At 43.3% G+C, this 14,706-nt stretch overlaps 1 protein-coding gene across 8 annotated transcripts in view; it reads right to left on the bottom strand.

Moving 5' to 3' along the window:
- Positions 1-14,706, bottom strand: part of LOC106096933 (zinc finger protein 664) — a 39,246-nt gene that overhangs the window by 11,800 nt on the left and 12,740 nt on the right. The window contains exon 4 of one of the 8 annotated variants that reach the window (XR_003214823.1): positions 11,558-11,647. The exons of 5 other annotated variants lie outside the window; for them this stretch is intronic. Coding sequence is in view for 2 of the 3 variants with exons in the window: in XM_019347562.2 (XP_019203107.1) it covers positions 11,678-11,763 (86 nt within the window). In the remaining variant the exon portion in view is untranslated. 2 more of the 8 variants (XM_025900200.1, XM_019347562.2) reach the window with 2 other exon arrangements.

Genomic DNA, 14,706 nt, shown 5'->3' with positions numbered 1-14,706 from the left:
AGTCCGAGCTCACTGGTGGAGGTTCGAGCAATCGTGACTGTGCCTGCCTTAGGTTGTCCCAGGGTTTCGAGGTGGGATCTTACCCGTCATGGGCTGTCCAGCCTTCCATACTCGCCTAATACCGGGGCCAAGTGGGCACGGGTACTATGAGGGGAGGGGACACACTGACTCTGGAAATTAAAGGAGTGTAAGCTGCTTTCTTATTAAACTATCCCACTTCTGATTGTTTCCAATAATTTCACCTGTAGCAATTTGTGTACGTGCGTTTTCTATTCATTAATGTAATTGTTAGTTCATATATTTATTTTCTCGGTCTTTCTCTTTTCTAAAACATGTAATTAATTTTATTTATTTTTTTTACTTTTTCTTAAGACATTCAGTCTCTGATTCCTCTGTTTTCATGTTGCAACGTCTTTCACCAGCTATAATCAGACTTCCTGTTTGACGCACACACACTCTGAAGTTTGCCTACGCACACACTTTTCTCTCAGACTTCCACTTTTCCACTCACTCTCCTATGTGTTATTATTACTTATTTATTATTTTGTACAAGTCACACAGAATCATTCAAATCAAGTACTCACAACATTCGCACACTTAGAATCACTTGAAATACGCTTTCGTAAGAGTATTTTATCAAACATGCTTGTTCAGAATCAGAAAGAGGAAGTAGACAACACTCAGTAACTGCATCTGTCCTCTTAAAAGAGAAGAGAAATAAACACATATGGGACAATTCTCCCCATCTTAGATGAAATGTGACCTTAAATGTCCGTTTCTAAGTCATGTTCTTCTCTACACACGACTCTTAGCCTCCAGGGCATAAAACTTTGAGCATAATCTTTTACTTTACCAGAACTAGTACTTTACCAGAACCCTCATACTGAGACTAAGACTGCTATATGTGCACTTCTTTCTTTGACAAAGTTGTATTTTGTATTTTCTTACTCAGTTGTATATAGTGTTGGTATTCTATTTTATTCTATTGTACAGGGTGGTCCATTTATATGGATACACCGTAATAAAATGGGAATGGTTGGTGATATCAAACTCCTGTTTGTGGCACATTAGTATATGTGAGGGGGAAAACTCCTCAAGATGGGTGGTGACCATGGTGGCCATTTAGAAGTCGGCCATCTTGGATACAACTTTTGTTTTTTCGATAGGAAGAGGGCCATGTGACACATCAAACTTATTGGTAATGTCACGGGGTGGAAATGGACAAGTTACTGTGAGTTTTTGGTGCATGTTTTGCTGTGTTTTACTTTAATATTGTACAATGTTTTAATTTTATGAGTTTTGTTGCATGTTTTATTGTATTTATCGGTGACTTGTCCGGAAAGACTCCGCCCCTCCCTGATTATGAACCATATACACCTGCGAGGTTCCCGGAGGCCAATAAGAGGGCCTACCAGACGTCAAACAAAAGGCCTGAGAGAGAGAGTAGCAGTGATGGCGGTCTGGAAGTGGCGGCTGACGGCGCCGGAGTTGGCGTCAGTGAGGGGGCAGAGACAGAGCGGCAGCGATGGCGTGGCGAATGGGGTCAGGCGGCGGCGCCTGCAAGCCCGCAGACAGTCTGGTACAGCTTGGCGTGAAAGGAGGGAAAGCCAGCGACGCGGGGCAAACGATCCGACTGCTGCAGCAACGGGAGGGAGATACAGCGCCAGCGATCGAGGGCGCGGAGCGAGCGGTCCAACGGCTGCAGCAACGGAAGCCCAGATTACGCGTCTGCGAAGAATTAGAGGCGGCGAGGCAGGCCAGTGGTATTTACGGGTCACAAGGAAGCAGCGGGCAGAGTTGAGAGCTCTGCCCACCCGGGGTAAGTCTTTTTGACTTGTCCCCTTTTAATGAACGATAGCTCCCTAAAAGAGTAGTGACTGCTGCTGCCTTTCCTTTTTTAGCGCATCGGGGCGCAGAACGCAGAGAGGAAGGCGAGGACGCCGCCGGGTTCCCTCCCTGTATTGCTTCACCGGATTTGTTATTAGTGACTCTTATACCGTGGCGGACGCCACTGGACTTTTAACGTTGTGTTTTATTGATTTTTATTGTTGTCCCCTGGCCAGGGCTGTTTTAATCTATTTTATATTTTTTTTAACTGTTTAAATGTGATAAATGATATCTTATCCTTGCAGTTTTTAAATTTGTGTGCATTCCCTTGGCTGCCCCACTGCTCTGTCCGTTTTTAAGAGGGTTTCTCTCTTTTTTTAACATCTGTGCAAAGAAACACCTTCCCCCTCCGTTACAGTAATGTCACAAGAAAAACAATGGTGTTCTTGGTTTCAATGTAACTTTATTCTTTCATGAGTTATTTACAAGTTTCTCTTTGTTCACAGCCATTGACATGTCGAAGAGGTTAACACGTGAGGAGCGGATCGAAATTGTGTTGATATCTGGTGAACACAGTAACCGGGTCATTGCAGCAGATTTCAATGCAAGACACCCTACGAGACCACCCATCTCCCATGTTACAGTCAGCAAACTGCTTGCTAAGTTTCGTGAAACTGGTTCAGTGTTGGATTTGCCAAAATGTGGATGCAAAAAAACTGTCACTAATGAAGAAACATCAGCGGCTGTCCTAGCTTCATTCAGCAAGAGCCCACAGCGTAGCACTCGCCGCATGTCACTGGAGAGTGGCATTAGTCGAACATCCCTTCGGCGGATATTAGCTACTCACAAATGGCACCCTTACAAACTCCAGCTACTGCAGCATCTCAACGAGGATGACCCAGATCGGCGCACAGAATTTGCAGAATGAGCAGAACAAAAATTGGAACAGGACCCTCAGTTCACGCAGAAGAGTTTGTTCAGTGATGAGGCAAACTTTTATGTGAATGGTGAAGTTAACAAACAAAACCACCGCTATTGGTCTGACACTAACCCACATTGGATGGATCCCTCCAAGACTGTTGGAACAACAAAAGTGATGGTTTGGTGTGGTATATGGGGTACAACGATAGTGGGTCCATTCTTCATCAATGGAAACCTCAAGGCCACTGGATATTTGAAATTGCTACATGATGATGTGTTTCCCTCTTTATGCACTGAAGCTGGCACGTTCCCTGAGTTTTTCCAGCAAGATGGTGCACCACCACATTATGGGCGCCAGGTCCGAGCATTCCTAGATGAACAGTTTCCTGGAAAGTGGATTGGTCGTCGTGGGCCAGTTGAATGGCCCCCAAGGTCTCCCGATCTGACCCCCTTAGACTTTTATCTTTGGGGTCATCTGAAGGCAATTGTCTATGGTGTGAAGACCCGAGATGTGCAGCACCTGAAACTACGGATACTGGTTGCCTGTGCTGGCATTTCTCCTGCGGTGTTGCTATCAGTGTGTGAAGAGTGGGAGAAGAGGGTTGCATTGACAATCCAACACAATGGGCAGCACATTGAACACATGTTATAAGTGGTCAGAAACTTGTAAATAACTCATGAAAGAATAAAGTTACGTTGAAACCAAGCACACCATTGTTTTTCTTCTGACATTACCAATAAGTTTGATGTGTCACATGGCCCTTTTCCTATTGAAAAAACAAAAGTTGTATCCAAGATGGCCGACTTCTAAATGGCCACCATGGTCACCACCCATCTTGAGGAGTTTTCCCCCTCACATATACTAATGTGCCACAAACAGGACTTTAATATCACCAACCATTCCCATGTTATTACGGTGTATCCATATAAATGGCCCACCCTGTATATATCATTCTATTCTACTTTATTTTATTGCATTCCAGTGTTTTCTAATTTCTGCTGCATAACTTTGCACTTTTGCTGTAACCAAAACAAATTTCCCACCTGTGGGACTAATAAAGGTCATCTTTATCATTAACTAGACCTAATCTAAATCCTGTCTCATCCACTGCTGAAATTCTAGTTCAATGAACACATGTGTTGCAGTTTAAAATTAAAAGAGGAAGTAACTCACACCTAAGAACTCTGTGTGTGTGTTAATGTCTGTGTCCCTTTAAATGAAAAAAGGTGAACCTATGTGGTGAGTCCTCCTCAATTTACACAAAATATGACATTAAATATCCTTTTCTAATTCCTGTTGCTCTTTAAACACCCTGAATGACCTCCAGGTCATAACCTTTGGACTTATAACTCTAATATAAGTCCACACAGCGCACCAAGCACAGAGAAAATTCAACCTCAGTGGTTCAGAATTTTCCTCAAAATTCAGAAACTGTTTCTGTCATTTATCTGCCCAAGAACTTCATCATATGGACCTCGCCGGGTCCAGTAATCTTCAGCACATGTACATCACTGCAGCCAGTGAAGATTTAAAAACAGTTCAGACCGCGCCGGATCTGTTACTTCAGCACAATAAACACTGATTTTCCTTCAAAATCAGTTTACCAAGAGCCACAAAATCATTTCTGACTCAATTTTCTGAACTTCTGTGTCACTTAAACATCCTGACAGCACCAGGTGTTTTCTGTCGGACTTCCTCGTCCGAAATTACTCTTTTTACTCACAAATAAGTGTCTCCCAAAATGATCCTCTGATCATAACCAATTTTAAAACAAAGGTCCCAAGTCTTGGTAGATGGTCAATCTCCAGTCCCGCACGCCGACGGACCCTAATAGACGTCTCTAATAGGGAGGGGGTCTGCACCCCTGAACTTGACACTTATTAAACCATAAACTGACCAATAAACTCTTATATTCTCTTATTCTTAAACATGCATTGGTCTCTTTTTCTCTTTTACCATGAAATACCATATAACCTTTTAACTCAGTACTGTCTGTTACTTTGACGTTTTACTTTATTCTCGAGAATTCAGTTTTACAGTTAAGATCATCTACTTAGCGAACAGATAATTTAGAATTCAGCCAATTTGCACAAATTTGCTTATTGAACAGGTTTGTGCGTACCTTTTTAATCTTTTTAGACCGGTCCTCTGTTCGCCTCATATCAGATCCAACCTTCGGCCACATTTGTTCTTCTCTAATCTAATCTCAAAACTTCACGGTAGTAAACTTTTATCATGGTGAGCACCTGTTCTAATGTTTCTGGTTTCTCTTCCTGTTGTTGGGGAGGTGAATTTACCTCTTGAGCTTGAGCTTGAGGCTCATCCTCTTTCATCCAAGCTGACATCCCTTTACATATTGTGATCCATCTGCAAAGCTTTGCATGGTTTTCTTTTACAAGTTTTATTTCTGCTCTGGTATGTCTGTTTATTGCATGCGTTAATGTTTCCTGCTGCAATTGTTGTTATCTTTTTCACAATTTTCCCTTTCTTGTTCAAAAATTAGATGAAGAGGTTTTCTGTCTTGTAAAGTTGTTTTTTTTTTTGTTTTTTTTTTAAACATGCACAATGTCAAGAAACAATTCTCTGCTCTTTCTGCTTAAAGTCAAAATCACACTGTTAAGCAAAATGAGATGTTTTAAATCAGTGCTTACTCTAACAGAGGCCTACAGTGCGTATTTTTCTACTTGTAAAAGAGGAAGTTGACCGCACCCAGTCGCTTTTTAGCTGTTTGACTCGCTCTCATAAAGGGCGACAAGACGTTGGACTAAATCTAAACAACCCCACAGAAACGGGGAAATCTGTGGGTCAGCTAGAGCTGCCTGTACAACCAACTGATGGTCTGTATCTTTCCAGGCACCTAAATATAATGAAACAACGGCACAAAAAGCTATATAACTCCGGTTCTGACCGTCTTATTTCTGCAGTGACTGTAAACCCATAAAGATTCTCTAGCGTCTCAGCACGGCATATGTATTTCATATGAATAGAACCCTCTGTACGTGTATATTCAATTTGACAAGATCCCAAGATAAACATGCCTTTTTCCAAACATAACACAGAAATTACTACCCCCCGTTTAATCAATGTGTCCGTTCTCTGTTAAAATTAAAAGGGGAAGTGACCGCACCCAAATTTTAACTGCGCACTTTTTCCCCAGCACGAAAAGAACGGAAAAAGAGACTTTTTACAGCCTCTCACACACACAGCCTGCAGCCGGCTGACACTGTAAATCATTTCAGACAGTTTCCTACGTCACAGCCTCAGTTCAGTTTGACCCGGATATGTACACTGCCGCTCGTCTTTAAGAGACGTCAACAGGTCCGCAGATTCTCCAGGAATATCAACAAAAACACAGCTTTTTATGGGCCACGGCGAGTCCACAAATTTTCACTGGTAATGCTTTTAATCGTCTCTCATAACTCACAGTATCTATTATCAGACTTTCACTTTTAATTTCACTTTTACTGATCGGCTCGGTTTGCTACAAAACCTCAAGCTCACGGCTGGCCTGAGTTTCTCTTAGATCATATATCAACTCCTCGGACCTTTGCGTCCGGTATTTACTCTTTATTCCTTAAAACAACGTCTCGAGTTACACTTAGCTCAGTACTGCTTCTTCCGAGCTGACAGTGAATGCAACACTACTCTTAAGTTTCACTTTTCGTTGCAAACAAAGATTTTCATTTCAAACAAAACTCAAAACAGAGATCAACGGATGACGACTTGACTACATATTCTAGAATTATAATCCAATACAGCACAATTTCTGTTTAAGAGGTTTGTGCCTTACCTTTTTTAATTTTTTATGTGGGCCCAGTAGTCAAGCAATCACCGTGACCTCTGCCGTCCAATCACCTGATCTGGCCTCGACCTCCGCCGACAACAAACACCTGTACTTCTTTCTACTGATCTTCAGATGCCTCGCATCCTCCACCAAATGAAGCGAGATCGATCAACTGGAGACCAGACAACAAACGACGGAGGCACCAGACAAATGCGATCAAACAATGACTTTATTAACACAGGAGAGGAAACATCAGCATATGTCTTCCTCTGACAAAAATTCATTGAATGCTGGTTTTATAGCATAGAAAATTAACACCCACACATACACGTCAATACCAGTCAAAAATACATTGTGTACAGTCATGAGCACATCTTGTACATCTTAATAACTATAAACAGTCATGTAACTTCTCTTTTCTTTAACACTTGCCTTTTAAGGTAATAAACCTCAAGCTTCAGGGTCTCTAAGGGCTAATAATGGACCCTCATCACCAATCACTAAGTAGACAGAATCGCAGCCGGTCTCAAAGAAAAGCAGAAGACACTTGGGCCTTCGCTCAGGCCTGCTACTAGATTAATTTGTGTATTGTAAGCATGCATGCAATTAACCTGCTATGTTCTCATCTTCCCTCAACATGTATCACCTGGACACTCTCACCAGTGAAGCTTAAAACCCTCTTGGATGGAACATCAACTCCAAATCAACATAGATATGCAATGTGTATAAAATGAACTAAACCTGTGAATAGAATGAATGTGATGACAAACATATTCAATGCAATATGAACCCTATAAGAAATATTACTGATAAAATAATACTGTAAAACATGTTATTAATACATTCATCATAAGGCAGGTTATATGGTAACAATAAAAGAATCTCTGAATCCTAACATTTCCCACTGCTGAGGAGACCATGCGCTACAATCCAATACCCACTAGTATCACTCCAGGGCCCACCCTGTATGCAGTTGCCCGCATTAGCTCCCTGAGATCTGCATTTGACCTGTTTGTGACAGACGAGATCATTCAGCTGCTGTGCACCCACACAAACCTGCATGGGAGGCGAAACTGTGAGGATTGGAGGGATGTGGATGATGTGGAGATGAGAGCGTACATTGGGATTTTGATTCTCGCTGGTGTCTACCGCTCAAGGCATGAAGCATCGCGTGGTTTGTGGGCTGACAAGACCGGACGGGCAATATTCCGTGCTACAATGCCCCTCTACCGCTACGCCCAGATCAGCGCTAACATCCGCTTTGATGACAAGCTCACCCGCCCGGGACGTTTCAGGAACGATAAGCTTGCTGCATTTCGCGTCCTGTGGGAAAAGTGGGTTGCTCGTCTCCCCCTGCTGTTCAATCCAGGAGTTGACGTGTGTGTCGATGAGCAGCTGGTTGGATTCAAAAGTCGATGTGGATTTCGACAGTATATGCCCAGCAAGCCTGCAAAATATGGCATTAAAATCTGGGTGACCTGTGATGTGGCAACCTCCTATGCCTGGAAGATGGAAATTTACACAGGAAAATCACCTGGAAGTTCCCGGGAAGTTAATCAGGGAATGAGAGTTGTGCTACAACTGACAGAGGGGCTCCAAGGACACACTGTCACTTGTGACAACTTCTTTACCTCGTTCAGCTTGGCAGAGGAGCTGCTCAGAAAAAAACTAGCTCTGGTTGGCACAATCAGGAGAAACAAACCAGAGCTCCCTCCCCAGCTTGTTCAGATGAGACAGAGGAAGATTCTTTCATCTCTCTTTGCCTTCACCAAAACAACCATGGTAGTCTCCTACATGCCCAAGCGAGGGAAGAATGTGCTTCTTTTGAGCACAAAGCATAGGGAACCAGCAGTGAGTTATGGGGAAAAGAAGAAGCCAGCAGCAATCCTTGATTACAATAGGTGTAAAGGTGGAGTGGATAACCTAGACAAGGTTGTTGGCACCTACAGTTGTCAGAGGAAAACCGGTCGCTGGCCACTGGCTCTGTTCTACAATCTTCTGGACGTCTCAGCATACCTTGCCTTTGTCCTGTGGAAAGCAGTGCATCCTGAGTGGGAGTCCACCAAGACCTACCAACGAAGGGTGTTCCTGGAGGAGCTGGGCCACATGCTGGTGACTCCAGAAATTGCAAGACGGCCTTGTGCCCCACGCTCAAAAGCAGCCGCTGCTATTGTTGCTGAGATACAGCAGTCAGAATCAGAATCAGAGTATGACCCACAGCCCATCAACAAAATGAGGAAAAGGTGCGAACTGTGTATAAAGAGAAGAAGAACGGCAACCACTTGCTCCAGCTGTGGAAAGAGTGTCTGCAAAGATCATTCTGCTGTGGTTTGCGTGTCCTGCCATCCCTGAGTGCACGCAAGAGCTGCTGAAGAAGGAGAGGTGATTTGACACGAAGACTGTATTGATTTGACATTTTGCCTCAGCACTTTCTCAATAACAGCAGCGAAGGATGACACCGTTGTATTATACATGCAGACACCACCACTGATTTTATTGCATGACCTCGAAGCACTGCTCCTCCTTCTCTTTGCTTTTCATCCGGTTGTTCTTGCAGTTACTCTGATACTAAGATGTTTTGATTTATGATGTATTTCCTCCATTTTCTGGAGAAGACAAAGAAGTTTCTGTGGTATTTTATGTCATTTAATGTTGTAGTTTTTGTTTATGGTTTGCAAATGTAGAAACCCAACAAGAGACATGGGTTGGAAACTAGCAATAGCTGTAACCTGTTTCATAATCCATATTGGAACTATGTTCAAATGCATCATGCCTTATAGTGTCTGCGCACACACACACGCACAGACACACACACAACAAAGTGGGAGTTTCTTTTTTTGGGGTCATTACTCACAGGAATAATACAAAATATTAATATTAATAATAATTATTTTTGTTACTGGCACTGACCTGCAATGATTTAAAAAAAAAAAAAAGGTTTTGTCATTCAACTGCTGAAAAAATTTGAACTTTATTGCTATTTCCCCCCAAAAAACATAGTAGTAACATATAATTTGACTGGTATTCAAAGGGTATAATTTCTGAATTTTAATTATATTTTGGTTTTCATGACTAGGACTGGTTTTCATTTAAAAAATGAAGTTGGTCTAAGTAGAAAAATGTTTTAATATATAATAATTTTATAGTATTCTGTAAATGTAAACAGGGGGTGGCCATTTTTGGCCACGAACAAGCTGAGAGGGAGTTTTTTGGTTTTTCTGCCACTGCAGAAAAAAAACAATGTTGCATAAATGTCATTGATGCTGTTAATTATTGCTATGCATCTAACCTTCATCATGGTTAGCAAATAAATCAGATGGCATGTATTATTTAGAAAAAAATCTGGGATTTTATGATTTTCTCTATTTATGAGTTGTTATGATTATGTGCTCTAACTGGTATTTAAAGGGTTAAATTTCAGAATTTGAATGAAATTTTGATTTTCATGAACAGCCCTGATGCTAATCTAAAAAATCAAGTAAAAAGAACTGGACATTTTCTTTAATATATATGAATTTTATACCATTTTGTAAATGTAAACAAGGGGTGGCCATTTGTGGCCACGAACAAGCTGAGAGGGAGTTTTTATGTTTTTGCTCTCTCTGCACTAAAATAACAATGCATTATAATCAATGTTGATGTGAATCAATTATATGCCCCAGACTCTACTATTAATAATACAAGAAATTTCAGTAGCAATGCAATTATATAAAATTGCGAGATTTGAGGTTGTCGTCCAGCTGGTGCAGTGGACAAACAAACTGGTGTTTAAAGGGTTAAAAAATAAAAAAGTAATAATTATTTTATATTTATGGAAAGAACTGAAGTTACTTAAAAGCTTTATGCAGAAAAAATGGCAAAAAAACAAACAAACAAAAAATTACAGGCCTAACCTGTAGGTGGCCACTTTTGGCCACCATCAAGCTGAAAGGGTAGTGATGTTGAACAAGACCAGAGGGATAATAAGTTTCTTCTCATGTAACCAAATGTGTGCCATGGTAAAACTTCTTCACACACCAGAAACTCACCATCAGCTCACTCAGCTCACTCATGTAAGAACCCCCATCGGCATTCTGCTTTCCTCTATGATGCGGTCATCTGTCCTACTAATAATATTCGTCCACTAGTCTATGTATCACTTTCATCTTACTAGTGACTTGGATAAGATGACAAACAGAATCTCATGCTTAAGATGCTGTCTGGTCTTCATGAGTATCATTTATTGTGTATACATGTAGGGTTAGAATAGTTGATGTATTTTCTGTATGTTTTTGTGTTCCTCTCATCACATTTTCATTATTCTCATCACTGCTTAAAACAACACACACCTCTCTCTCTCTCTCTCTCTGTTTTTTTAAACTGTCCTTTTCTCCAAAACAGAAAGTAGCATTACAGCTGTTTCAGGCTGAGAAACATAAACACTCTTCGTGCTATCATTCACCACACAACTTATGTTATTTCTTTGTCCACTGGGCAGGTGACCTGCAGAATCACGTCTGCCCCAGCTGGATACCTTTTCACACACACCGTGACGTCAGACACGCTCACACTCACTTCTGCTTAGCGCACAATTTCACTTCATTCTTCAACGATCCACACACCACGTGCTGCCCAATAAAAAACTTTGCAGTGTATTTCATCCACTTTCAAGGCAGACTTAAACAGTTTAGTCTCCATTACAAGACAACAAACAGCCACACTCACGCCGACCACGTCTGGCCTGCACACACACAACATAGGCCTATCGCTTGCGTCTGCACGCACAGCTTTCATGGACCTGCGTCCTAAACGCACAGTCCAACGCACTCCCGTGCTCGCGTGAAACCGCGCAGCTACGGAGCCGTTTCTTTAGTAGCCTGCGTCCTTCCCGCACGGCTGGCGCACTCCCGTACCTGCGAGAAACCGCACGGTCACGTAGCCGCTCTCTATTGTTTTAGGTTCGCGTGTAACCGCGCAACCAGCGCTCCCCTGGACCCACGTCTGCCCGCGCAGTCTCAGTGACGCATAAGGCCTTTTCTACTCACTGTTCGTGTTGTTTTTGTTCATGGGAAGAGTCTCTGGTTCCTGTCAATCGCCATCCATCCTGAGGGGAGTTCAGGCGCAAACTGTCCAGCCTGGAACAAAGCAAAGTACCAGGGCTTTCGTCAATCGTCCCAGACAATGGCTGCTAGCAGACTGCGGTGGCGTCCTCTCCCTCTCCTTGGTGAATGCGATGTGTTAGGCTCCGGCTCTGGAAGGACCAAATAAATGTTGGGTCTAAACTCAGACCCCGCTGTATCCAGGACTTCTTCCCGTGAAAGGAAAACAAGGCAACAGCGTTCGATCATTTAGTTGCGCAAGGGAGGCCTCGTCGGTATCTTAGCTCATCACGAATGACCCCGACGATGGCCTCCTCTTGCTGCCTTTTATTGAGAGACAGTTCACACAAAACACAGCAAAGCAACGCCCACATGGTTCTAAGGCATTGTATGTATATGTGTGAACTTCTGTATGTAAGTAAGAATGTGTGTGTGTGTGTGTGTGTGTGTGTGTGTGTTACCTCCTGCTGACCAAAGGGTCGTAAACGCAGGAAGCTTACATCAAAAGAAGCAGATCTTCCAGATAGGATGTATCTGCAATAAAACATTACAGCCCCCCCAACCAGAACCTCGAGAATCTGGGGGGAAGGGCAGTGGAATCCTTTTCATCAGAGTTGGCAAGCATAGAAATGACAACATTTAACAATTCACTCTAACAATCGTTGTACCCCATAAACCACACCAAACCATCACTTTTGTTGTTCCAACAGTCTTGGAGGGATCCATCCAATGTGGGTTAGTGTCAGACCAATAGCGGTGGTTTTGTTTGTTAACTTCACCATTCACATAAAAGTTTGCCTCATCACTGAACAAAATCTTCTGCATGAACTGAGGGTCCTGTTCCAATTTTTGTTTTGCCCATTCTGCAAATTCTGTGCGCCGATCTGGGTCATCCTCGTTGAGATGCTGCAGTAGCTGGAGTTTGTAAGGGTGCCATTTGTGAGTAGCTAATATCCGCCGAAGGGATGTTCGACTAATGCCACTCTCCAGTGACATGCGGCGAGTGCTACGCTGTGGGCTCTTGCTGAATGAAGCTAGGACAGCCACTGATGTTTCTTCATTAGTGACAGTTTTCTTGCGTCCACATTTTGGCAAATCCAACACTGAACCAGTTTCACGAAACTTAGCAAGCAGTTTGCTAACTGTAGCATGGGAGATGGGTGGTCTCGTAGGGTGTCTTGCATTGAAATCTGCTGCAATGACCCGGTTACTGCGTGGCCCCCTGTGGTGATGCGACCTCCAGAGTTATGCCCTCACGGTCCTCCAGGTGTTGGGAGTATTTGCACTCTTCTGTGTGTGCCTGCATTAGTGTGGAGACATCCCACCCAGTGGCAAACCTCAAAGTGATATTCCTGCAGCGTCTCCAGCCACCGGGCTAGCTTTCCCTCTGGCTCTTTAAAGTTGAGAAGCCACATGAGGGACGCATGGTCTGTACGCAGAGGGAATTTCTTCCTGTAGAGGTAGGGTCTGAAATGATGGAGACAGGATGGCACCTGGGGTTTTTGTGTCGACTATCGTCTACTCAATGAAGTCACACGCAAGGACTCCTACCCATTGCTTCGGATTGACGGTGCCCTCCACTACATTGCTTGGTCCTGCTGGTTCAGTTCCCTTGACCTACTGGCAGGTGGAGCTGACACCTAAAGTCCGCTCCACCTGGCCAGCAGCTCTCGACAGGTGACGCAATAGTTCCTCCCTGACCTGCTGAGGGAGCTGTAGTAGGAGATGATCCGCTCCCCATCTGAGCCTTCCTGTGAAAGTACAGCCCCAACACCCGTGTTGCTGGCATCAGTGTCCACGACAAATGGGAGCTGCAGGTCTGGGCAGGCTAGCACTGGGGCCTCAACTAGTGCAGATCAGAGGCAGGGTGCCACCTTTGCGGGGTCAGTGGAAACCCCTGCTGCACTGACCACATGACCAAGGAAAGTTACCGGTTACCATCCTTTTTCTGCACCAGTATGGCCAGGGCTTCCCAGAGGCTGTTTGAGGGTTCGATGATGCCCGCCTCTGCCATCTCCCTGATCTTCTGCTCTGCCGCAACACGTTTAGCAAAGGGAGGGCGGAGGTAGATGGGGGTCTTCCCTCTTCTTCGGTCGGGCTCCATTCACCGCTTCCAGGCAGGCGATGAGCTCCTCTATTTTCCTCAGGAATGGGCCATCAGAGTTACATAACAAAAACAAATGCAAATACACAGTTTTACGTCTTAACTGGCAACATCTGCTCCCAAAGCATGATGGGAGATAACTAGCTGCTCCCAACATGCCACAATATTTTTGGCCACCAGAGATGACTGTGTTGAAAAGCTTCGAGTAATGAACCATTTTTCAACACAAGCTTCCTGCTTGACCTGCAGATCTTTACTGTACATTATAAATACTACAAGTAATTATGACAGTTCAAAAACCATGCATGTAGTTTTTTTTAACCATCAGAATATAAAATAAAAAAAATCCAGTTTACTAGTTTTTACAGATCAAGCTTAACTGGTCTTTTGATCTTACGTTATGACCTCCTCAACACAGGTCGTGAAAAAACATCACCATTCTCCACTTTCTCGTGTCCATCTAGTTTCAAGTCAGATAATGTCTCTGCATGTGACACATCAACATTTTCATCTTCCTCACCACATTATTCCCCCTGAAAAGTCTCTTTGGTTTTCAGTAGATTGCGACAGTTCCTTCTGAGCACATGACCGTCTTCAGTTCTTATCTCATACTATCTTGGTCCCGCTTCCTGAAGAACAATGGCTTTTCTGTTTTGTGCATTCTGACCTTGGATTCTTGCTACATCATTCTTTGCCAGCAGTCCAAGTGCTCGTTGCCTTGTCGTTTTGCCGTTTTTGTTTCCATTTTAGATTCTCTTCTTTTTTCAGAATCTCTTCACTCCATTTGCTCCAAATCCAATCAGAGAACAGGTGGGTTTGGCTGTCGGTGTGGCGCTTTAGTGACCCTCAGGTCCCGGAAGGGTTACACATTTTGAAGATGAAGGATGGCAAGGGCGCTTCTGCAGCGCTGGTAAGCATTACTTTATGGTTTAGTGGAACAAAAACACAATCATTTTGGGTTATTACACTGTGTAGTTTTTCCAGTTTCTCA

Source organism: Oreochromis niloticus, linkage group LG18 (genome assembly GCF_001858045.2).
Source record: "Oreochromis niloticus isolate F11D_XX linkage group LG18, O_niloticus_UMD_NMBU, whole genome shotgun sequence".
In the NCBI taxonomy this organism is placed as follows: domain Eukaryota; kingdom Metazoa; phylum Chordata; class Actinopteri; order Cichliformes; family Cichlidae; genus Oreochromis; species Oreochromis niloticus.
This window is presented reverse-complemented; position numbering and strand designations above follow the sequence as displayed.